Source organism: Eptesicus fuscus, chromosome 20 (genome assembly GCF_027574615.1).
Source record: "Eptesicus fuscus isolate TK198812 chromosome 20, DD_ASM_mEF_20220401, whole genome shotgun sequence".
Classification (NCBI taxonomy): Eukaryota; Metazoa; Chordata; class Mammalia; order Chiroptera; family Vespertilionidae; genus Eptesicus; species Eptesicus fuscus.
This window is the reverse complement of record NC_072492.1, coordinates 26389063-26412610: the sequence shown is the minus strand read 5'-3', so window position 1 is coordinate 26412610 and position 23548 is coordinate 26389063. Positions and strand designations below refer to the sequence as shown.

The window sequence follows — 23548 nt, the reverse complement described above, 5'->3', positions numbered from 1 at the left end:
CCTGCCTGCTGGTCTCTTCGGAGTGGACTAGGGGAGACTCAATGGTATTGAGTTCCTACCCCCACTCTGAGTCTGCCCTAGAGTCCTAGTTCACCAACATTTCTTACGTAGCTGCCCCGCACTGACCATGGCCCACTGAACCAGATCTAGACCTCCACTTGCAGTGAAGAGCCCCAGGGCATGGCGACGGCCGCACTGCACGAGGGACTGATGGGAAGCGCAGTACGTGAGACCTTGGCCGGTGTCTGTGGTCTCTGACAGACCAGCAGCTTTCTTGTCAACAGGCTTCCAATTCAGGTGCTGACTTGGATCAGGGCCAATAATGATCAGCTACTGGTTTCCGGGTGTCCAACAAACCCCTTACTTAACCCACATCTCAGACTTGGGGTGCAGTGCGACGGGAGCAACCAGCATAGGGATGAGCTGCAGATCTGAGAGGTGGGGATAAGGCAAAGGGCACAAGTCCCCCCGGGGAAGGCAGACCCAGCAGCAAATCCTCCAGCCTTGGGAGCAGAATTTTATAAGATGCCCTCAGGTCACATCAGCACCAGTGTCATCACCACGGTGATTCCTCGAAACCCTAATCCCACTTTCTACTCCATCCAAGGACCCTTCCCACCCAAACTCCTTCTTCCTATCCCACAATGTCACAGTTACAGGTTGCAGAGCCTCAAGCCTCATTCCCAGGGAAACAGTCAGAATGCTGGGATCACATTGGGAAAAACACGAATGCATTCTCTTTAACATCCCACCCTACAAATGAAGCAATGCTGTTTTATTTTTAATTTAATTCAACACCTTTGTGAAACTCTTTATACGTGCCCGCCCCCTGCCTTAGGAAATAGGCACCAAAGCACATACATCATTACAGTGATTCTTAATCATTTTAGTGTACATAAAAGAGTCGGTGCGGGCTTCAGAGGTCAATTTCAAAAGTGAGTGTCTGGCAGGTGGTCAGGACATTAAGGGCTGTTTTTTCTCCATAGAAAAGCATTATCTTCTATCACAGTTTTGGCTCCATCTTACTGGCACCATTTTCATAAATAAACTGATTACACAAATTATGAAGGCTTTAAACTTCAGCCAGCTGCTTTTTGGGGGCAGAGCCGTTGTAAGGTTCACGGGAGAAGCCAAGCTCAGTCCACTGCCCTGCGGCGGAGCCTGCAGAAAGCTCCTCCCACGGCCTGCACGGGCCCACCACGGTGCGTTCCCGGCCCCCCTGGGAAAGGCCCGTCTGCAGGTCACCAAACCACTCTGGGGCTGAGGTCGGCACAGCGAGGGGCCCTGTGGGGACTGGACACCGTGTCTGAGCCGCGGTTCCTCTCCAAAGCCATTAGCATTGCACTTAATAAGCGGCTGCTAACAGTTGGGAGAGGAGTCATCCATCACACTGATCTTTATTTTCTCTGGTGTATCCTGTTCCTTGCCTCTGGCCCTGTTCTAGAGCAAGCAGGCCTGCTGGGTAATGGAAGCCACAGGGAGGGAGAAGCCGCGACCCTTCTGTCCCACTCCCTCTCCAGCCGACCCTCGCCAGGCACCCGATAAGCTCCAGAGACACAGGCTCATTTTCCGCTGGGCCCCGACCACCCAGGCTTCCCCCGACAGGCCAGAAAGAGGGACTCAGCGGTGCGGGGTTCATGGTCCCCGAGCCCTGGGGCCAAGGGGAGGGACAGCTGAGGCTCCCCTGGAATGATGCCCATGGAGGGGGCTCCCTTCCCCCCTAAGGAGGTGAGTGTGAGATGTTATTTCAGCAGCCGGCTTCTCCACATCCCACGTTCTCAGACAGGGCTGACGTGGGGAGAGAGACCCGAACCACAGCCCCTCCCTCCCTCTGGGCTCAACCTCTCAGTCTCTGCCAACCAAAGAGGGAATTGGAAAGGACAGCAGCTTGTGGCTTCTTCCCTCCAGGCCCCTCCCCGCCAGATCCACTCTGGGATCAATACCAATGCTGAATTCACGATCTTATCGGAGTTTTGCAAGGATAAAGCAACGAACTCCCCCCCATGATTAAATCCTGTGATGATCAGCCCAATATTTTCCAGACCACTTCCAATAACTTCTAGAGAGCAAATGAAATGACGGAGAAATCTGAAGGCCACCACCCTCCCTCTCCTGTAACAGAGGATCCCAGGGAAGCCAGGAAATGAGGTGGTGGGCGAGGCCGAGGAGCTCCCGCCCGGCTATAAGCACCTATTGGGCAATCCAAAACGTTGTGTGCCTCAGTTTCTCCATCTGGAAACGGAGGTGTACTGTAGTCCACAAAGAAGAGTGGGTGTGGAGAAGGACTAATAAATAGAAGGTACTCAAGTCCTTAAGATCAGGAACTCCCCTGCGTAAACCACTGCCTAGCAGGGTGCGGGGCTTCCATCTGACGAGAGTGGGACTCGGGCAGCTGGGTTCACCGATGACCGTCACAGCGACTCCACAGTGCGTGCGGGCACTGTGCTGAGTACTCGGTGCCTCGGTGCTCAGGAGGTGCTACTGTTTGACATGGCCTGGTTAACTCAGAACCCGCTAGACCACATGGTGTGTGGGGGAGGGGACCCAGTTCCCCCTTCAGGACCCATTGCTGGAGGAAGGCCCCAGCGGTCTGCCCCTCCCAGATTTCCTCAGGACAAGCCCAAGGTCACATCTGCATCCGGGTGGCCTGCATCCAACGACTGATGAACATGCAGGTACAAAGCCCGGCCCTCTCACCCCAGCTGGGGACAGCTGCCTTCAGAATTCCCCAGAGCATCCCAGGAGCTCCGCCCTCCGCCTGCTGCTCACCAGGGACACTCCTGCACGCTAATCCTCCTCTGGGGGGAACAGCTACACCTGCTCACCTCCCTCCCCTAGTGAAGAAAATAAAAATAGAAGAAGGAATTTATCTTGGACAGTCTCTCCGATAGAAAGCTAAAAGCTGGAAGCATACGTCCGGTCCTGAGCTCCTCCACCCCAGTGCCCAGGTTTCCAGAGCAGAAGCCTGAGGTGTTCAGAGGTTAGGGAAATATCCCCCACTACAATCAAGGGGCAGTGAGCTGTGAGTCAGCTGCTGCTCCATCTTCTTCCTGTTGCAGGGCAGGGGACACACATCTGGTGGGCTCACTGTCTCCTGTCCCCTGAATCCTTTGCCATGGTGCCAGCAGGTCCAAGTGCAGATGTAATATGGGAACAGAAGAAACTGCTGTGCAGATGTAACCGAGGGCCACCTTCGTCCCTAAAGGACCAATAGGGAACGGGGGCAGGAGGGGGCCGCTGTGGGGCGAGGAGTGGAAATTCTGCCCTGACCTCTGTCTCACAATGGCAGTGTGGCCGGCTGCACTCGACCAAGGCCAGGCCCAGGCCCTGGTAGTTTTCCCTGACAGCAGCTGCCACAGCTCCAAGGACACAGGTTTTCAGAATGCCTGGGGTGCAGGACGAGCCAACGCCCCAGGCTGCCCGGCAGGTCCGGTTAGAAGTTGGACGTGGGCTGAGCCAGTGCTGGGACGATCGGAGAGACTCATGGCTAGGGCTCTTTAAGAAGCCAGCCCGAGGCAGCACCAGCCTGGGAGGTGTCCTCGGTGTCTGCTGCTGCAGCATTTTCCACTTGATAAGATCATGGCAACCAGGAAACTGAGGAGGTGAAGGGAAGGTTGGGCAAGGTGGCTGCAGAGGATTTTATTTTCTTGTGCTTATCACCTGATTCCAAGTGCACATTCCATCAGGCCAGGGTTGGGCCCCCCTGGCTCCATCCACATAATTGGTTTCTTTCCTCCCCTAACTGCTCTGAATCACTGAAGTAGCGCCCCAGCTTCAGCCCTCAGTTCAAGGAGAAACTCCTCCTCAGCCGTTGAGGGGCTGGGAAAGGTGTAGGGGCCAAGCTCCCACCCACCCAGAGGAACGGGGGAGCAGGCTTCCGCAGCGTGCCAGGGCCTTCCTGGTGAAACTTCTGGGCGCACCTCCCCTCCTGCCTCTCTTCTCCCGCCCCAGCAGCATCAGGCTGGGCCCCACCAATGCATTCATGGGTGGGCGATCTGTGCATTCACACACAGCCCCCCCTGTTCAGAAGGGCTCCATTTTGGGTTGAATGCTTTGCTGTCATCTTGAAATTCTTAATAATTGTTGATTAAGACACCCCACCTGTCATTTTGTTCTGGCTCCAGTAGCGATGTAAGGGGGGGGGGGGGGGTCTTGCATCTCCCACGGGAATTGGAAACTCTGGCAGGGCAGAAGGAGGCCAGGCAGGTCCATGCATGCTCCAGGGCCTCTGCCCACCCCCTACCCGCCCATGCCCACTGGGCCATGGAATGGGGCTTCCTCCACTGCACAACAGGAAACACCTCCCTCACCCAGTCCCAGAGGGACCGCTCCCCCATCACTGCACCCAGGGATGCCCACAGCAGGAGTTAGAAGTAAGAGAGAACATTTCCTGCCCCCCAGGAGCCCGATGTCCTGAGTTTCTGGCCACTGAGAGTCACCGCACTCCTCAGAGGACAAAGCTCTTTCCCTGCACATCTTTGAGGGTGAAATGAGAGGACTGATCATCTCCTCCAGCCCAGGGCCTGACCCAGAGCAGAAGATTAAAAATACCTTTTCATTCATTGACATTCAAAGAAGAATGACAACAATACTGCCTGGAAGCCGCTGGGGAATCTTCCAGGATTACAAATTGTAACACTGAACACTGGATAGTGCCACGTTCAGAGGGGCCTCGCCCACTCTGGATGTAAACACATAAAAACATTCTTAACAAACCCATCCCCATGTGGAGACAACAGAGAAAGAAGGGAATTTGTTTTGTTTTTAATATATTTTATTGATTTTTTTACAGAGAAGAAGGGAAAGGGATAGAGAGTTAGAAACATGGATGAGAGAGAGACACATCGATCAGCTGCCTCCTGCACACCCCCTACTGGGGATGTGCCTACAACCAAGGTACATGCCCTTGACCGGAATCGAACCTGGGACCCTTGAGTCCTCAGGCCGATGCTCTATCCACTGAGCCAAACCGGTTAGGGCGAAAGAGAGGAATTTGAAAGCAGCTGTCCGAGGTTTGAGTGCCTGCTCTGACCTTGGGAGTGGCAGTTACCCCCTCTGAGCTTTGGTTATCTCAACAAAATGGAGATGATGATAATATAATAAGAAGAGCTAACATTTAGGCACAGTTGACAATGAACAATACCTTAGGAAGTACTAGTATCATCCCCATTTTACAGATGAGTAAACTGAGGCATGAAGAAGTTAAGTGACTTTCCCAACATTACAGCCACCCGCCTGCGGCTGCTGTGAAGATGTAAAGAGACAATGCACGTGGAAGCCACGCAGACAGATGCAGCGTGGATGCTGCTGCAGGATAACTGCCCTGCTCATCACTGTCCCTCTCTCGCTCTCACTCCTGAGCAATGCAGGGGACAGAGGCAGACATTTTCACCTGTAAGCTCTTCTTTTCTCTCCTTGCCTCCCCTTACTCCTCACCCCCCACTCCTCCCCAGTTCTTCCCAACATACATGCCGTTGACACCCCAGTTTTCTGCCCAATTTTCCATTCTCCCTTTTGAGGTCGCTGCAGATGATGCATGAGAGGCCGACTAACCGGTGCACTCAGGACACCGTCGCCTGCTCCCGCCCCTGCCAGCGACGATTCCCACTCCTTCCTCCCTTTCACTCAGCCTGCCTGCTCGGAACAGGAGACAGACCGTCAGAGCTGGGTAACTGCTTCTAATCACAGGTGACAGCAAGAGTGTAAACAACACAAGAAACATCTAAATGCAATCCAGTGGCAAGGAAACACCGCTCACTCACTCCAGCTCCTCTCAAGAACGCCGCTTCCTGCTTCCTGCCACCGCCCCTTCGGAAGCTCTGCTCATTAACGCCCTGTTAATAGGAATCTTGCCCTATTAATAGAAACCAACCACCCCCCCACCCCCCGCACCCCCCGACACCGGAACCGAACGCTGAACCATAACCTTTGACCCTACTTCCTCTGGGGTGGATTTTTTAGCTCATGTTCTTTTGGGGGAAATGGGAGGTCAGAGACCCCTTTGAGAATCTGTCCAAAGCTTGGGGGGGACTCTCCCAAGAAAAGCGCAAACATCAAGCATTCTGTGTGTTGTTCCCAGGCTCGCAGACCCCAGGTGGAGACCCATTTCCTGAGCCGTGGGTGGGGCAGTGAGAGCACAAGAGGAAATGCAAGCGCAGCTGCACTCCAGACGCTCTGGAGGCACAGGGCACCTCCTGGTCTGTGCGGCTCCCACATCGCACCAGCCTGCAAGGCTTTCCTCCCTTTTTTGGCTCCTTAGATTGACAGTGTGCTCTAAACCACCTCCTCCAATGCAAATTGGAAACTCAATTGAGTAATTACTGTGAATGATTTCCACTAGGATCACTCAGTGCTGAGGTTCCGCGAGGACTGAGCAAGCCAGGATGAGAGAGGTATGTCTGAACGACGTGGGGTGTGGCTGCAAATGCAGTGACAGCGCCCGAGCCAAAAGGAACTGGTTGTCTGAACTGTCTAGTATCTGGCCTCTTTGTCACCCTCCATTCATACTGATCTTCAACAGATGGTCAACTCCATCTGCTTCATTCTGGAATAGTCAGTGTACCTTCTGTCTGTGGGACTGAGGTGAGAGGGGCAACCTTCATACACTGGGGGTCTTACCTCTGTGCCTGTTGGTGGTCTTATCGAACATCAGCATTGCATCCTCCACCTGCAAAACAAATACAGAATACAGCTGCTTTAGGAATTTTAACAAAATACACAAAATATTCTATAGGGGGCGTTCCATGATAGAAGTCCTAGTTGCTCATTAAACACTATTTGGAAATACAAAAACTTAGAAAAAAGATCACTTGTCTTTTAGTCTTTCCACTTAGCACAACCACGTGTTGGGCAGCGGGCTCTGAGCCTGGAGCGACTTCCGTGTGTGCTTGTGGTTAGAAAGGACTGAGCACTGTTCACAGGAGCTCAAAGGCTCACAAATGGACTTGGGGCCTGAGCTAAGCTGGCTGAGAAAAGAAATTATAGGTTATTCATTCCTTACTCCTCCCAGACTATAGTCTCTGATGGGGGGGAAGACACTGGCTAAAGCAATAAAACCAGGTTTAAAATGGTGCCTCCAGACAAATCAAATCCATTTTTCCAGACGCTATCAAATATAATAGGGGAAAAAGCAAAGTCAGGGTAAGAATGGAAGAGGGGGGTAGGCAAGCCAGACATAAACCTCGGAGGGACTGGCCTCACTTAAAAATCTCTTCTGGAGTCAGGGCCCCGTTTTGTTGCTAAGCAACCGAGCCTGCACAAACAGGCTCCTGGGGCCTTCTCCTTCTGGTCCCCATTTCTGAAGTCAGTCACTGGGAGGAAAATGGCCTTGCATGGTGAGTGCTCCTCCAGCAGGGAGCCGCCCTCTCTCTCTCTGGGCATCAGGCTGATGGGGGTAGGGGATGCTAGTTGGAGACGGGGCGCCTTCAGCAGACCCCTCCCGGGCCAGAGACTCCATAAGCCTCCCAGGCGCCTGCTGAGGCCACACACAACACAGCGTCTGCCTCCCGAGCACCACTCAAGCAAAACCACCAGAAGACCAACTGGTTTGTTTGTACACAGAGGAGTCACACTTGAGCATATGGTGTTGCAGATTCAGACCCTGGGCCTCCATTAGAATTCCAATGCCTGGGGTGCGGGTGGGGGTGGGGGGAGGCCTGCTGGGTATCGCGCAGGTAAACGTGACATCTGTTTCCCACCCATCTCCGTATTTTCTAAGATGTTTGCCAAGTCCTTATTTTGAGCTAAAAATGCCTAACGGTAAGAAAAAAACAGCCTTCCTGCTATGTTGGCCATGTTTTGGTACTGAAACTCAGATCCCCTTAGGAAATAAATATTTTGAATTTTTACAATAATATATTTTCAACCCCCCCTTTCAACAGTACGTAACTGGCTCCCTCTTTTTCTTTCTAAGTCTGGGCATTTTCTGACGCTGCCCTCCGACGTTCGCTCAGCCTGGTGAGCGAGGGGGAGGAGCTGTGTACATTTTTTAGGGCAACCATTGTTGGAACGAACAGAGCTCTTTCCTCTGTAGTCCAGCTGGACAATGGGACTGGCAAAGACGCCTGAATAGATAAAGTGTCAGGGCGAGAGAAAAATTCTATTAACACTTTACAAAATACAACATCTAAGAAATAGCTGGAGAGGAAAGAGAAAGGGGGTTAAAATCAATCTGGATAAGCCCCGGTGCTTGGGGGAGAGGAAACTTTTCAGCGATTGCAAAACACATTAATTCAGAGAAGCCATCAATGCGATGGAAATCTGGCAGAACAGCAAGAGCTGAAACGGGAAGAATTTGAATATACAAAGGCCGACTGAATAGAGTGAAAAGCACGGCCTCACATACGGGGCTGTTCTCACGGTTCTGTGTGAATCAAACAGAAGTGCTTGTGTGCTTCTCCTCCGTCCCGGGGAATGAGGGGCACAGTCAAGGTAACTGGTATCCAATCCAGGAGCCTGCAAGCTGATACCTCTGTGTGTCTGATGTCTTTGTCTGTCTGTCTGTCTGTCTGTCTGTCTCTCTCAGACACACACACACACACACACACACACACACACACACACACACACGAAACCCAGGTAGACCAGCTGGCTGTGCAGCCACCACTTCAGCATGCAGACCAGGACGAACACAGAGCCGTGTGAGGCTGGACACAGGTTCTTCTGACCTCAGGTCACTAACCCTTACCCTTGTGAAATGCATCCTCAAGGGATACCACTCTCCTTCTCAAGGTCAGCACTGCGATTTCTTTTGGGTTGACAGTGCCCTCCCCTGCCTTACAGGTTTCTTTGTACTAAAGATGGGGGCCCACGGGCCTCGCAGTCCCGGGGATCCCTGGAGAGAGCGAGAAGGAGAGGAGGTATCTGAACCTCAGCATATTTTGTCCCACATCCTGGCACATGCCCAGTCTGTTTTGAGAGAAGAAACTTGTTCCGACCTTGAGATGTGCCTTCTGACAACGTAAGGCAGGCTGGAAACGCAGCCCTGACATTCTAGGTGGTGCATCTAAGCGAACGACAAAGGAGGAGAAAGTAACTTGGATGTGAGATGTCTGAGGACAGCCAACTTTGTCTGAACACCAGGGTGTCCTGAACACATATTTCTGTCACATCCTCCGAGGTGTGCACCATGCACACACCACATCTGAGGGCCAACAGCGGGAGCTATAACGTTAGCTCTATGGCCCCGGGGCTGGGGCAGGGTTTCTCAAACTCCATCCACCTCAGAATTGCCTGGAGGGCTTGTGGCCTGTGGACCACTTTCTGGGTGCTACTCTAGGGATGAGAAACAAGAGCAAAGGTCAAAGACCCTGGGCTGAGCCGCTCCTCCTCTTTGCATACACTCGGCGCTCGATACAGGAAACAAATTTCTCTTCCGGGGGCAAGAGATGCACTTCAGTCTGGCAGTAGCTCTCCCCTTTGTTCCCCATCTCTTGGATGTTTATAGTCTACAATCCTGAAAATGATGAAGGGAAAGCAGGATGGAAAAGAAGACGAGAAGAGGGACTTCTTGGCAACCAATGCAGGAAAAATTCGGATTCCACCAGGACCCTTCTAACAGATAAACCAGCGAATGTCTGCATCACCCAGCCAACTCAACCTTGATTAGAAAACCTAGCTAATGTTAACTTTACTTATTAATTTCATGCATCAGATATTTATTAGGCACTCACTGTTTGCAGAGCTTCAGCCTAAGTACAAAGAAGAGGCAAATTATATGGGTCCCTGGTGGAGGGATTGTGCTAATGGCCTCACACCCTTTACCCTGTAATTTTGCAGTTCCTCTCCCCAAAGAAGCAGAGTCTATCTCCTTAGCCCGTGTATCTGAACTTGACTTGTTATGGTCAATAAAGTGAGGTGGAGAGAATGGTATTCCCAGCCTTCAGAGGGTTTGCCTGTTTCGGCTTGTTCTCTCTTGCACCTCCGCCATCCCCATGAGAAGGGCGTGCCCAGGCTGGCCCGCTGGAGGGTGAGAGACACGTGGAGCATGGCCAAGTCCCTTCAGTTGCCCCAGCTGAGGCCTGCCTAGCTGACAGCTAGTCAACCCCAAAATGTGCAAGCAAGCCCAGCCACGATCAGGAGAACCACTCCCCGGGGACTCTAGGCACGTGAAATAAACAGCCATTGTCTGCTGCTGAGGTTTTTGTGGATGTTTGTTACACAGCACTCTTATAGCAATTGGTAACTCGAACATGGCCCCTGTTCTTAAAAAAAAAAAGTTTTTAAGATACACAGGCAGTTTCAATAATTCTAGACAATGAACAAAGGCAAGAAAAGAGGTGGCAGGAGATACAATGCAGAAAACGGGCTGAGTCATAGACTCTCAGGTTCCACAATGCGAGGGGAACACAGGTATTAGGGTGTGCAGGGACCACTTCTAAATCTCACCCCGGCAGCCAGGGTGGAGGCCGAGATCCCAGAAGCACCAAGAGAAATTGGCAACATGCTCCTCACTAAATGAGCACCATGAAAATCAGCAATAATTAGCACTCAAGTCAGTGGGTGATGCCTCTCTAATCCTAATTCATTTAATGAATGAGCAAACCCTCTCTATAATGAGTCAAAAGATTTATTGTGAGCCAGACATCCTTGCTGGGTGATTTTAGAAGCAGCCAGATGGTGCTGACCGCATCCAGAGGTGAGACTGTAGCCAGCTCCTGTGCTAACTGAAGAGGAAACCTTTCAAGTCACAAAGCAAAGAAGCTCCCAAAAGGAGAGATCAAAACTTCTGTTTGTCGAGTCGGATGGCCAAAGGCTGGGACCCTAGAATGTACCCCCAGACTGTTGCTTCTCCTGCCTGCGGTTTTGGCTCCCCAACGACATAGTAAGTGAATGATGTTGATTCGGGAACAAAGAAAACTTGTTCCTAGGAGGCGGCAAAATGGGAGAGTTGCTGGTAATAACTCAGCAGGTGCTGGGAGGCAGCGGAGCGGCAGTGACGGGTGGGGTTGCACAAAGCCATGGGCAGGACCTAGGATCTACTTCCATCTCCATGGATCTCACTGAGGACAAGTCACCTCCCGTCTCTGTCTTTCAGTTTCTCATCTGTGAACGGAGGGAATTGTATGAGGTGGTCACCTAAGATCCATTCGCAGAGACTCTCTACCTGGAATGCTAACACGGACCGCAGAGCCGGCTGGGACATCTGGGAGCATGAAATTCACCACCAGTCCTCTGCAAACTCTCCGCTCTGTGAGGATGTCCCAGAGCTTTGCTGTGGCCAGCACACCCTGAGAAATTTCCTACTCCTCTTGGGATACAAATACAGACACCCACACACCATACATATCAAGAACCCAGCAGGAAATGGCACTTCAAATGATCCTTAAATTATCTGGCCAGACACGAGGAGGGAGAAGAAGAAAAAAAAAAAAAAAAAAAAAGAAATGTGGCTCTTCAAACTCCCCCAGAACAAATGCCCTTGAATTTCGCTTCCTACTCCCACTCAAACGCTTCAAGTGTTAGTTTAAATAAATGCTTGTAAATGTAATACCACAATACTATAGCGTGGGACTTCACAGGCCGCATTATGCTTCATAAACTCAAGGCACTAAACTCACAAGAGTGGAGACTTGTATATAGGAGGCCGCCTGCCCAGGACAGAGGAGCTGGCGTCTGTGCTGGACACAGAGGCGGCCTCATCCCCGGGCTGCCTCAGGCTAGGATGGCGCTGTTCTCCACTTCCTCCCAACCAGTCTGGACAGAGACAAAACACACCTGCCCCAAAGTCCAGAAATGGTGTCTAGTTTATAGAAAAGAGACTGGTCAGTAAGCTCCAGCCACCAAAACGTGAGGTTGGTCTCTGTAATCACCGCCCAATGGGAAGAATGGAGAACAGGAAGCCGACGGGGAAATCCCATCAGCTCACAGTGAAGTCTAGATAAGTGGTTGTCAACCTGGACTGCTCACTAGGATCACTGAGGAACTTTTAATAGCCCTGCTGCTGAGGCTCCACCCCACCTATTAAACAGCACTCTGGAGTGGGGAGCCCAGCAGGGGAGCGGTTAAAGCTCCCCCGGGATTCCAGGGTGCAGCCCAGGCTGAGAACCCCTGTTCTCAATGGCTGAATACAGCTGAGTGGAGCCTTAACCCAGCAGATATATGTGAAGATGGGCCCTGAACAGAAGGGTAATACGGGGGCCTTTGGCTGCCTACAGATGGGCTCTTTATCCCCTGCCAGAAGTCAGGAACAGCCAGGCTCTTTGCCACATGCTGCTTTCAGGGGACTCGCCTCACCTCGTCTTGGTCTTAGGATAAGAGAATCAAAGTTCTGTTCTGAAAGAAGCTCAGAAACTGAGTACAGGACTTTAAGAAGACATAACAGACTCGCTGCTTTCCTCTCACCACCACCAATACTTTCACGTATATTATTATCGTTTTGGTCCTCACAACAACCCCAGGTTCTTGTTCTCTGAGCCTCAGTTTCCTCACTAGCGCTGGCAGGGGCTGGGCCCAGGACGCAGCTGCTGGTCTCCTGAGTCCAAATCTCACCTGGCCAGCCCTTGCCTGCCTGCCCCATCTCTGTGCATCTACCGCAGGGAGACTGCAGCATGGAGCCACCCTCAAAGCTTACCGGTTAGGCACTTGGTTGCTTTATTCAAAAACTTCTAGTTTGCATCCGCCTGGAAGTGCATCTTATTTTAACTCATGCCCATGCCTTTAATTGAATAACAAGAGAAACAGTCCACTCAGTTTCTTTTCCTAAGCTCCCCTTTTAGTGTAGTAAAATACATATAACAAATATTACCATTCTTTAGTATACAGTTTGGAGCGCTAAGTTCATTTTCCTAAACTCTTCACAGAAGGCCAGAAACCGCCCATTGGCAAGACTCTTCTTTACTAATCCTATTTTTTTTTCTACTTTTACTTAAAAAAAAAAAAATTCTTGTGGGGGTCATTCCTTCTCCCTATTTAACTTAAAACAAATAAACACCTGTGTTCACCAGACAGCAATTAAGAGTTGACAAGTGGACACTTGTCCATGGGAGTTGAGAGGTTGGGGTCTCTAAACTTTATCCTGTTGATTCAGAAGGCAAAGCCTCCTGCTCAGAGATCCTGAGTCCACAAGCAAATGTCAGACTCTAAGTGATGAAATACTCGTGCCCCTGAAATGATTATAATAGCCACCACTCACTGGAGCTTAACAGGCAATTTGCAAAAAGCTCATTTAATTATCACAATAGCTCCGAGGTAGATATTATCACATCCTTGTACAGGGTGGGGCAGGGTAGGTTTATAGCTGGGAGTACATGAAACACAGAGTTTATTCTTGTATCATTATTTATTAACTAGTGGCCCTACACACAAATCCGTACGCAAGTAGCTCGCTGCCACTTGCCTCAACTGGCCGCCCCGCCCACCGCCGTTTGTAGCTCTCCGCTGCTCGTAGCTCGCTGCTCCGCCCTCCTGCTGATAGGTCATTACTGTCATGGTGTAACGACCATTTGCATATTACCTCTTTATTATATAGAATTATTGCATAATTTTCCATTCCAACTGCAAACCTACTTTTGCCCCACTCTGTGTAGGTGAGAAAATTGTGGCTCACTGCGGTTGACTTGCTTAGGACATGCAGTACCTGGTGGAGTTGAGATTTAAAACTAGATAAGTCCCTCCGTCTTTCTACTGGTCTCCCTTAACTGTCTTCTACTTTTTTGAATCCCTAGGGCAGTGATGGGCAACCTTTTGAGCTTGGTGTGTCAAACTTCGCCAAAAAACTGAGCATAACTCAGGTAGTGTGTCACTTTGAGGAAAAAACATTATTTTGCAAATGTTTCATCCTCAGGAGCAGCAAATGTTTCATCCTCGGCATGCGGCTGCCTTAGCGGCCGCGTGTCATCAAAAATGGCTACGCGTGTCAGTGCTGACACGCGTGTCATAGGTTCGCCATCACTGCCCTAGGGCTTAGCATAGTACTATTACTCTAGATCCGTGGTCGGCAAACTTCGGCTCGTGAGCCACATGCGGCTCTTTGGCCCCTTGAGTGTGGCTCTTCCACAAAATACCACGGCCTAGGCGAGTCTATTTTGAAGAAGTGGCATTAGAAGAAGTTTAAGTTTAAAAAATTTGGCTCTCAAAAGAAATTTCAATCGTTGTACTGTTGATATTTGGCTCTGTTGACTAATGAGTTTGCCGACCACTGCTCTAGATCAAGTATGTCAAACTCTTGGGCAGCGGGCCCCATGCCTCATTTAAGGAAACAAGGCATGTGGCCTGCTGGCTGCGAGTTTGACATGCTTGCTGTAGATAGTCAGTTGGAGCTTGGGGGAGTCTCTCCCATTGGCCAAGATGGCTCAAAAGGAGGGTCTTGCACTGAGCGTGCCAAAGCTAGAAAAATAATTGGATAGAAATAAAAGCCATCCCTTCCCTATCCTTGTTAGAATGGTGGGCTTGAGCAGGAAGAGAGAGTGGTCTTTGAGACAGGAACCCGCCATTCTTCCAGGTCATGTGGCTTCTGAATAATGCCTTTTTCCTTTTGCACCAGCACCTGCCTCACAAGTTCTGCTTTTGCTGTGTCAGGCAGTCAAACCACTGTTGTTGTTTTTTGTTTGGTTACAGTGTCATTGTCTCCTAAATGAATCAATCAACAAACAATGTCTTAAAACCCTATCAAAAAGTTAAGAGAGGTGATGATGGGATAACAAAGGAGAGAGTGATAGGCTCAGAAGTGGGAATGATTAGAAAGGCAAAGTGAAAAGAAAAACAGAGGGGGCCGTTTCCTTTTAGAAAGGTGAACTCCAAAAGCCCAGAGGTCACTTGGCCGCTGCATGGTCACAGAGCAAGCTGGCGGCAGAGCTGGAACTAGCAGAGGGGGTCCCAGGACTGTCCAGGGCTTGGCTCGTGCAAGCCCCTCTGGGCACGAGTACTGAGAGTGTGAGTGTGTTCCCTCCCTGGAATCTCTAGCAAGTGGTGGCTAGTGAGTGCTCAAGGCACAAAATACAGACAATGCTCTCTCAGAGTCAGCTCAGCAGCACATGCACAGATATATGTGCACACACACAGTCCATGCAGTTGAGCAGGGAGCACACCCAATACAGTTCATCTTCCCACTGCAAGTGAGTCATACCAAGGGACAGCCACTAGCAGAACCAGCACATCTTTGGGGGAGCAGTCCCAGGAGGCCCCGCCTCAAAACTGAGCAAGGGAAGTGAGAGTCTGCCTGGGCAAATGGCAGGGGGGTAGGGGCTCCCTTCTGTCTGAGCTGGCAAAGCCCGGGACCCCAAGAGAGGGGCCTGGGCACGAACTGATGGAGGAGAAGCAGTTGGTTCCAGCAGGCTTGACAGCTGTCACACGGAAATGACATCTGGCCTAACGGCCTATTGTGTAGGCGTCTTCGAGTGGCGGCTGCTATGCTCTGGAAACCCATGGCCTGTTTACAGCACTGGTTGTGAGCACATGCGTGCGTGCGTGCATGCGTGCATGCATGCAAGTGTGTGCACAGGCTGCCAAATGCTCCTTTCTTCCCCCCTCCAGCCTCTCTCCATCAGGCCTTACCTACCATGAAAAAGGCCCAAACCTGCCAGCTCCAGAGGAGACAGGCGAATCATTAGTGGAGCGCTGATGTGCCGTAACACTCTCTTGCATTCCCATTAAACAAATACTAAACTGCTAATTGCCAAAATAGATCTCTACGACTCTGACCGAACAGGGGGAGGGTTTATAATTACCAAGTGTGAAAATGCACAGCCTGTAAATAACCACCTCATCTGTCCTAATACAGGCTGATATTGATGGGCATGAAATAAACATCAGGACCAAATGGAAAAATCATCCGCATCTCCTGTGGCCAATGCAATCTCGAATGGTGACAAGCGTAGCTGCAGCCAAAAGCCTGGGGAGGGGAGAGGGGTTTTGTAGGCTTGGAAAGTCTAGGTTCCAATCCTGATTTCAATCCCTTGGGCCATTTGCATCTACTTCCTGCCCGGAGAATGGGGCGGATTGGGGGCATGACATGACGATGGGACAGAGGGCTTCTCTGCACCTTGGAAAGCCCAGGGCCTTGAGGAAGGAAGCTTGTGGGTGCACGACCCTCTGGGTGACCCTCTACCTGGGCCCCTTGACCAGAATGGCCAGTGAGGATGGGGAATGAGTGAGAGAGCGAGCTTCGCCAAGGTGACACATTTATTCATTAAGCCAATACTGGTTAAGAATCTCTGTCCAACAGAGTTGGTTGCAGAGCACAGATGAAAACAATTCAGGTTCAGAATGACCCTTGGACTTTCCGACACCCTTGTGCCAGGGAGCTCCCTATCCCCCACTGTCTCCCGGCACTGGGATGGAAGTAGACTGGTCCAGCAGATTCCAGAGCCCTGCCTCTCTCCTTGACTGCACCAGGGGAGGAAGGAGGTGATGTGAAGAGGTCACAGGGACCTCCAGAACCCCAGGCCCTGCCCTCCCCACCAGCCTGTGATGCTGAGGAATTCAGCCCAGTGTTGGAATGAATGTTGGGAACTGGACAAGAGGAGGTTCCTTTAGTCCCAGAAACTCAGACTCCGGAGTTAGAAGCGACTCTCAGTGGAGGAATCCCTTCTCCAGGGGCTCCTCTGAACTCTTTCTGGAGCTTCAAAAACTCGGTGTCTCCACCCCACCCCCTTGATCCAGCTGCTCAGGCCTGACTTCAGCAGAAGCAGCACTGAGATGCCTGAAATAGTAGCGTCCTCGGATCTGAAGCCCCATTTTGGCACACGGCTGAATCCTGTGAACTGCGTGGTGTCAGGCACCCGAATCAGAGCACCAAGCACCACCCGCCCCAGAGCTTCTTAACGGGGCTCAATGGCATCTGAAGAAACACCTGCTCCTTCCCTGTAAGGCAGCCTGAGAGCCGATCTCCTCGGCCCCCTGGTCCCTAACGTCACCCCCAGGGCCCTGGGTCAAAGACCCCGCAGGTGCTCTAGTTCATGTCCTGACTCAAAGACCTTATCAAATATCAGCAGAATGAAGGAAGGTCTGAACCACCAACTATTTTAAAGAAATCCTGCTTTGTTACTTTTATTTATTTTTTTATTTTTTTTTATTAAGGTATTATATGTGTACATATCTTACCATTGCCACCTCCCACCCCACTCCCATATATGCCCTCACCCCCCCAAGTTTTGCATCCGGTGGTTATGCTTATATGCATGCATACAAGTCCTTTGATTGACTGCTTTGTTACTTTTAAATTCCCAAAGCATCTTCCAAAATGCTGCTGAGAATGAAGTTCAAGTGCAGCAACAGGCTACAGGATTCGGTCACCTGGCAAAGTTACTTTGCGTTCAGAGAGATCATCAAATATCTGAGCTAGAAAGAACCAAAAAGCTATAAGTCCAGCTCACTTGTTCTGCAGAGGAGCAAGCTGCCTCTCCGAGATTCCATGGCTCCAGGTAAGGCCCCAGTGGGGAAGTAAAAGGAGCCTGGGCTCATATCCCACCCACACACAATCTTGGGCAAGGCTTTCCAGAGCGGCAAAGGCGAAGTCTCTTGTGTGTAAAAGGTGTGATGATCACGATTAACCTTCCCCTCAACCTCAAGAGGAATTACACACAGGAAGGCACTTGCTATGGCCAGCACACAGCACACACAGGCGTGGTACCTTGCTGTATGTACTGTGCTGTAATGAGGCGTATGCAAATCACCCAGACTTCACAGAGGATGGGGAAAGGAAGAACGCCCTAGAGTGGAACTCTCCTCGCAACAGAAAGAAACAAACCACTCCAGGCACACAACTTGAATGCATCCCGAGGGAATTACGCTGACAGGAAAACGTCAGTCTCAAAGGCTATTCTATACTGTAGGATTCCATTTCTAAAACATTCTCGAAATGACAAAATTATAGGGATGGAGAACAGATTAGTGGTTGCCAGGGACTAGGGCGGGGGAAGGAGGTGGCTATTGCATAAGGAGTCTCTTTTCGGGGACAGAACAGTTCTTGTCCTAACTATGGCGATGGTCACCAGAGACTACACAAGCAATACGATTTCAGAGAACCGTGCACATGCGAGCGTGCACACTCACACACAAGTGCCTGTTAGAGGTCATGGCCTACCAGCACCAATTCCCTGGTTCCTACAGTGTGCTAAGATTATGGGAGATATTATCATCGTAGGAAACTGGGTGAAGGGTACACAAGAGTTCTTTGTACTACCTTTTACAACTTTTTGTGAGTCCGACACTATTGAAAAACAAAAATTTATAATAAAAAAAATTTAAAAACCACAAGGGGGCTCATTATTTCAAGAAACCCAGTAGCAATCAGTTTATAATGCCAATAATTTGTGCGTTCATTTCTCGTGATTTGGATACAGTGCACATAAATAAGTGTCTTTCTCCAGTAGACACACACATCCTTTACCTGTGTCTCATACCTGGCACGGGCATATCACGCTCTGAAATACTATTTTATCATCACATGAGTATCTGTCTGTGTTGGCAGTTCCCCACCCGTCTCATTGTCTTCCCTGGACCTCAGGAAATTTGATAGCTCGGCAAACCTGCACTGGAGTCACTAATACATAAATGAGTGCACAGTAAGTGTTCATTGATTTTTCAGAAAGATTTTGCAGGGTAAAGAAAAACACTTCAGCTACAAAAGACCTCAAATCCAGTGATTTCCAACTTTCTTTTTTAAGCCACCAAGGCCTCCCTCCTTCGTTTAATTTTTGAAACAGAGATCTTATGCTTTGAGATATTTCCTACATCAAACACATCGTACTTACTACTACTTCTGAAGCATGGAAATGTATCTGTCGAGACTTTTCATAATTGTAAAATTGGGGTTCCTGACAGGAGGGGTGACTGGGGCAGAGTGAGTTGGGGTACTCTGTCTAAAGCAAGCACTCCTGGACATTTTAGTTGGCTCTCATGCTGTTTGGGTGGGGTAACCATGATGGCTAATAGAATTTTTAAGTCTTTTTTTTTTTTTTTAAATCCTCACCTGAGGATATTTTTTTCCATTGATTTCTGGAGAGAGTGGAAGAGAGGGAGGAGGGGGAGAGAGAGAGAAACATTGACATGAGAGAGACACATGAACTGGTTGCCTCCCACATGCACCCCTACTGGGGCTGGGAAACCTGCAATACAGGTACATGCCCTTGACCAGGAATCGAACCCATGACCCTTCAGTCCTCAGGCTGACACTCTAACCACTGAGCAAAACTGGCCAGGGCTTTTTTCAAGCACTGAAGTCAACCTGAATACCCCACATTCCTTCTGTTGACCCCAGGTTGGAAACCATCTCACCTGCTCCTAATGTCCAAATAATGGCTCAGATGTCTGTAAATGAGTATTGACAGGAAAACCAACCCGTGTATGTAATCCCCAAGCTACACAACTCTCTAAAGGGGAAGAAAGAAGGGAGAGAGGAAAAACCCTCATCTACCCTTAAAAATAAAGGTACCATTTCAAGCTGCTTCAAGACCCAACAAGCGTGTTTTTCTTTCACTTATTTCTACATCAACACTCTGACGGATAAAGATCTTTCTCATTTCAAGAGCTGTCAATTTGCTTTAGTGCTATGTTTTTCATCTGTTTGCGGTAAAGAGGAATTACAAAGCAGGCAAATGAAATAATGCACTGCAATCTAACATATTTTGGCAATTCAAATTGGGGCCAGGGAGAAAGGAAATTAAACAAGGATGACGGGCTACAAAGCACACCTGCGTTGCACCCCACAGGCCCACCCCTGCCTTCCCGCCACTCGCTAACTTTATGATTTGATGAAGTCTTCAGTTCTTTGCTGAAAAGTGCATTATTTGCTGCACCCTAATTTTTTAGAAATCATTTATACAAGTTGCAAAACTCATACAATATTTTGCTTTCTGAAGCAGAAAAACTTCTTAGCTGCTGGTAAACTGTCAGGTGTTGTTACTTTAAATACCCCTGTGAAACAGCGCACAAGCCAGCAGCCCTTTTCCGTAGATTCATTACTACCCCTCTCCATATAAATTAACAAAGACAAATGCTCGCCACACACCAGACTGTGAGAAGTCCTTACCCCATACCAAGCCTAAGGGTTCCATGACAACAGAACTTAAATAAGAGGGGACCTCACTCTCCTCCTCTCACGGGTCCTCCTCTGCCAGTGATGGTGCCCATGAAGATTTTGGGCTAATTCATTTCTGTTTCTTTTTGTTTTTAATTAAACTGCCCCTCAACTACACAGACCAGTTATGTTTTTTCCTCTTTAGCTCCAGGGCTGGGATCTCTGAGAGAATGACAACATTTCTAGGGCCATGATGCCCCGGCAGACCTCAGGTGCTGTGTGGCACACAGGTACCTGACCTTGGCCATCAGCGGAGAACCACAAGGAGTTGGCCAGAGGTTGGGGAGCCCAGGAGACAAGGCCCCTTTGAGATACTGGAGTAAGGAGGATCCCCCTCCCCTGGACCTCCCTGGCCCCTAACCACCACCACCAGCAATCTGAAGGTGAATGGTACGTGTGAGAGTGGGCCTGTGTGCGGTACTCTTTGGCAGAATCCTGTAGGGAGCGGCTATAGGGTTAAGCCTTGGACTGACCTGTAGCCGAGCCACATACAAGTCCCAGCTTGGAGGGCAGAGCCCTCCTAGCACAATTAAGCTTGACCTTATAGTCCTCCCTTGTTCCTAGGTACCTAATGTTCCTAGGTAGCTAAAGGTGCAGCAAGTGCTGCCAAAACAAGGCTTGAGTAACGAAATAGATTTGAAACTCTCAAGAACATTGTAAACATGTTGAGCACACCCCTTGCTTTGCTTTGTGTGGTCTGACTATAAAAATAAAGCTTCCGTTTATAGGCTGGGTCACTGCTCATCCAGGCAGTGATCCACCTGGTCCCAACAGTACTCTCTCGTCTGTCTTCTTTAATCCTTCACCGCCCCTCCTCAGGTTCACCCCTGGCTGTGCTGGACGCGGTTCAGAATCCCATCTGCTTGTGGACACTATCCTCCTGTCAACAACACATGTGTCCACACTCAGTGTTTACCGGGCACCGGGACAGGGATCCCAGCTCTGCTGATGAAACAGCTCAGCGGTACTGAAGAGCAGGAAAGCGCTGGAGACAGACTCCCTGGGCACAGACTCTGGCTCTACCACTCACTAGCTGTGCAACCTTAGGCAGGTTACACAACCTTTCTGTGCCTCCGTTACTTCACCTCTAAGTACCGATTTCAGAGTGCTGTTATAAGCATTCAAAAGTGAATTCATGTGCAGCATTCCGGCACACACGAAGAGCTAAATAGCTGTCATCCATTATTATCATCACCTCAGTGAGCTGGTCAGGAGAAATGCCTAACGCTGTTCATTGTACCCGAGGCTCTGCCTATTTCCACTGTTAGCATGATGGCGCCAAGTGAAATTAAAGCTGGGGGAGAGGCCGGCTGGACCCGAGCAAGCAGTACCGGGATGAAAGGACGTGCTTGAGCTGGCCACCTTCCCTAACATCGCACGTGCATGGAAAACCAGCGAGAGGGACAGACAGACAAGCTTGTGCTAGAGGCGGGTGGCTCCTGCTGCTTGCAACCGAGTCTTCACTACTCTTTTGCTTCTGAGTCCTGTGGTGAGCAAATAAACTCACTGAGCCTCTGACCCCCTGGACCTAAATCTGAAGCCCAATGCTAGGGACGGTCCTTCAGGGCCATCCTACACAGAAGGATTCAGTCTATACCTGAAGAGGCTGCGTTAGCCAGGTATCAACCGGCAGCAAGAGTCACGGCCTAATCTTCCATCTTAGGCCAGTTACAGCCCTACCAACGGGGCTGGATGATCTCCTTTCCTTTAGCAAATGGGCAGGCCCTGGCTTGGAAGGAAATAACTTGGTCACAGGCAAAATTCTGTCATTCATTCATTTAAAAAAAAATCATTCAAACCACCCATATTTACTAAATGTCTATCATATGAGGGACAAAGATGCTAAAATAGGGAAGGTTTGGTTCCTGCTCACGAAGCCCCGGGGGACAGACATGACCACCTCACCGTATGTGACAAGTTCTCCGAGAGGTGTAGCCCCCTGCAGCGCACACACAGACATTCTGGAGTCTTTCGTCATTCATTCATGCCCTCGGGGGCTCTGAAAACTCACAGCAAAAATAACACTAATTTGTCCAAAGGAAACAGATGGTTTGTCATGGATATCGCCCCAGATCTAGAGCAACAGGTCTGCGGTGATACCTAAGCCAAGGGAGCAGGGCCGCCATCAGTGAGGGCCTGGCCCATGTGAGCCACAGAAGGGCTGGGCCTCCATCCTGAACGTGTGGTCTGGATTTTCAGAAAGGAACTGAAGGGCCAAGATGTGGAAGCAACACAAGCAGCTCATCAATAGATGAGTGGATAAAAAAGCTGTGGTGCATTTACACAATGGAATACTACTCAGCCATAAAAAAGAAGTAAATCTTACCTTTTAAGACAGCATGGCTTAGACCTAGAGGGTGTTATGCTAAGTGAAATAAGGCAGTCAGAGAAAGACAAATACCTTATGATTTTACTTATATGTGGAATCTAAACAACAAAATAAACAAACAATAAAAATAGACTCATAGATACAGAGAACAGATTGACAGCTGGCAGAGGGAAGGGGGGCTGTGGGGCTGGGTGAAGGAATTAAGAATACGAATTGGTAGTTATAGAATAGTCACAGATGTAAAGTACAACATGGGGGACATTGCCAATAATATTGTAATAACTACATATGGGGCCAGGTGGGTACCCAAAATATCGGGGACCACTGACTGCTCTGTTCTCAAGAACACAGCTCCTTCAGCGCCCAGCCGGCCAGGTGCAGGCCTTTCTCACAGGACAGCAGCCGTGCCCTGGTCTCCCAGGTTCTAGCCACCCCTCACTGGTGCTGCTGGGCTCATTAGCATATCTGCATGAGCTGCACTCTTGTTTCCCATGGCAGCAAACCTTTCCATTCCTATTGAGGACCCTGAACTTTACCCTCACAGGGATTTTCCATTCATCACTTCAAAATAAGAGTTCCACTTTATTAGTCACTCATGGAGCAAATGGGTTGCTTTTCCTGGGGCAGGATGAGGAAGGATAGGCTGTCTGTGCAGATATCTCCACTTCTGTGCACCCTGGGGGCGGGGTGTCTGGGGGGTCCATACAGGCAGGGGCAGCAGGTGACGGGGCAGTGCCAGTAGAGTGTGGCCCAATCAATGTGTGCGGGTGGTGGTGGACTCCCGATCAATGCAGAACTGTGTGCCCAACAGGGGGATAGGGTGCGAGGATGCAGGAGGCTCCAGGTGCTCCCAAATACAGTCACTGCTAACCTGCAGCAGGAGCTAAAAGGTCAATTTCTGCTACCCATGTGCCCAGAGCTAGATCATCACTAACTCATAAATGACCCTGGCCCTTATCTTGCGTCTGCTGGCTTGTCTGATGCCTAATGCACAACAAGGATTAAATAAAATACAACCTGTCTTGTTGCTTGACAAACGCACACACCAGGATGGATACCAAACAGTCAATGTCCCCTTCCAAGAACTTCCATGAAAGGCCCTGTCGTTACCGACTAAGACTTCAAATGTGTTTTTACTAGAATGGGGGGTGGGGTAGGGAGGGCGGGATTCCCTTCTAGTCAGTTCCCAAGTCAGGCAAGAC

The 23548-nt window shown here is 50.0% G+C and overlaps 1 protein-coding gene across 5 annotated transcripts in view; it reads right to left on the bottom strand.

The window, feature by feature from the left end:
• MSI2 (musashi RNA binding protein 2) overlaps positions 1-23548 on the bottom strand; it is a 367561-nt gene that overhangs the window by 120436 nt on the left and 223577 nt on the right. For all 5 annotated transcript variants that reach the window (XR_008554705.1, XM_028154770.2, XM_008147737.3 and 2 more), the window contains one exon: positions 6619-6667. Coding sequence is in view for 4 of the 5 variants with exons in the window: in XM_028154770.2 (XP_028010571.1) it covers positions 6619-6667 (49 nt within the window). In the remaining variant the exon portion in view is untranslated. The remainder of the gene's footprint in view (positions 1-6618; positions 6668-23548) is intronic.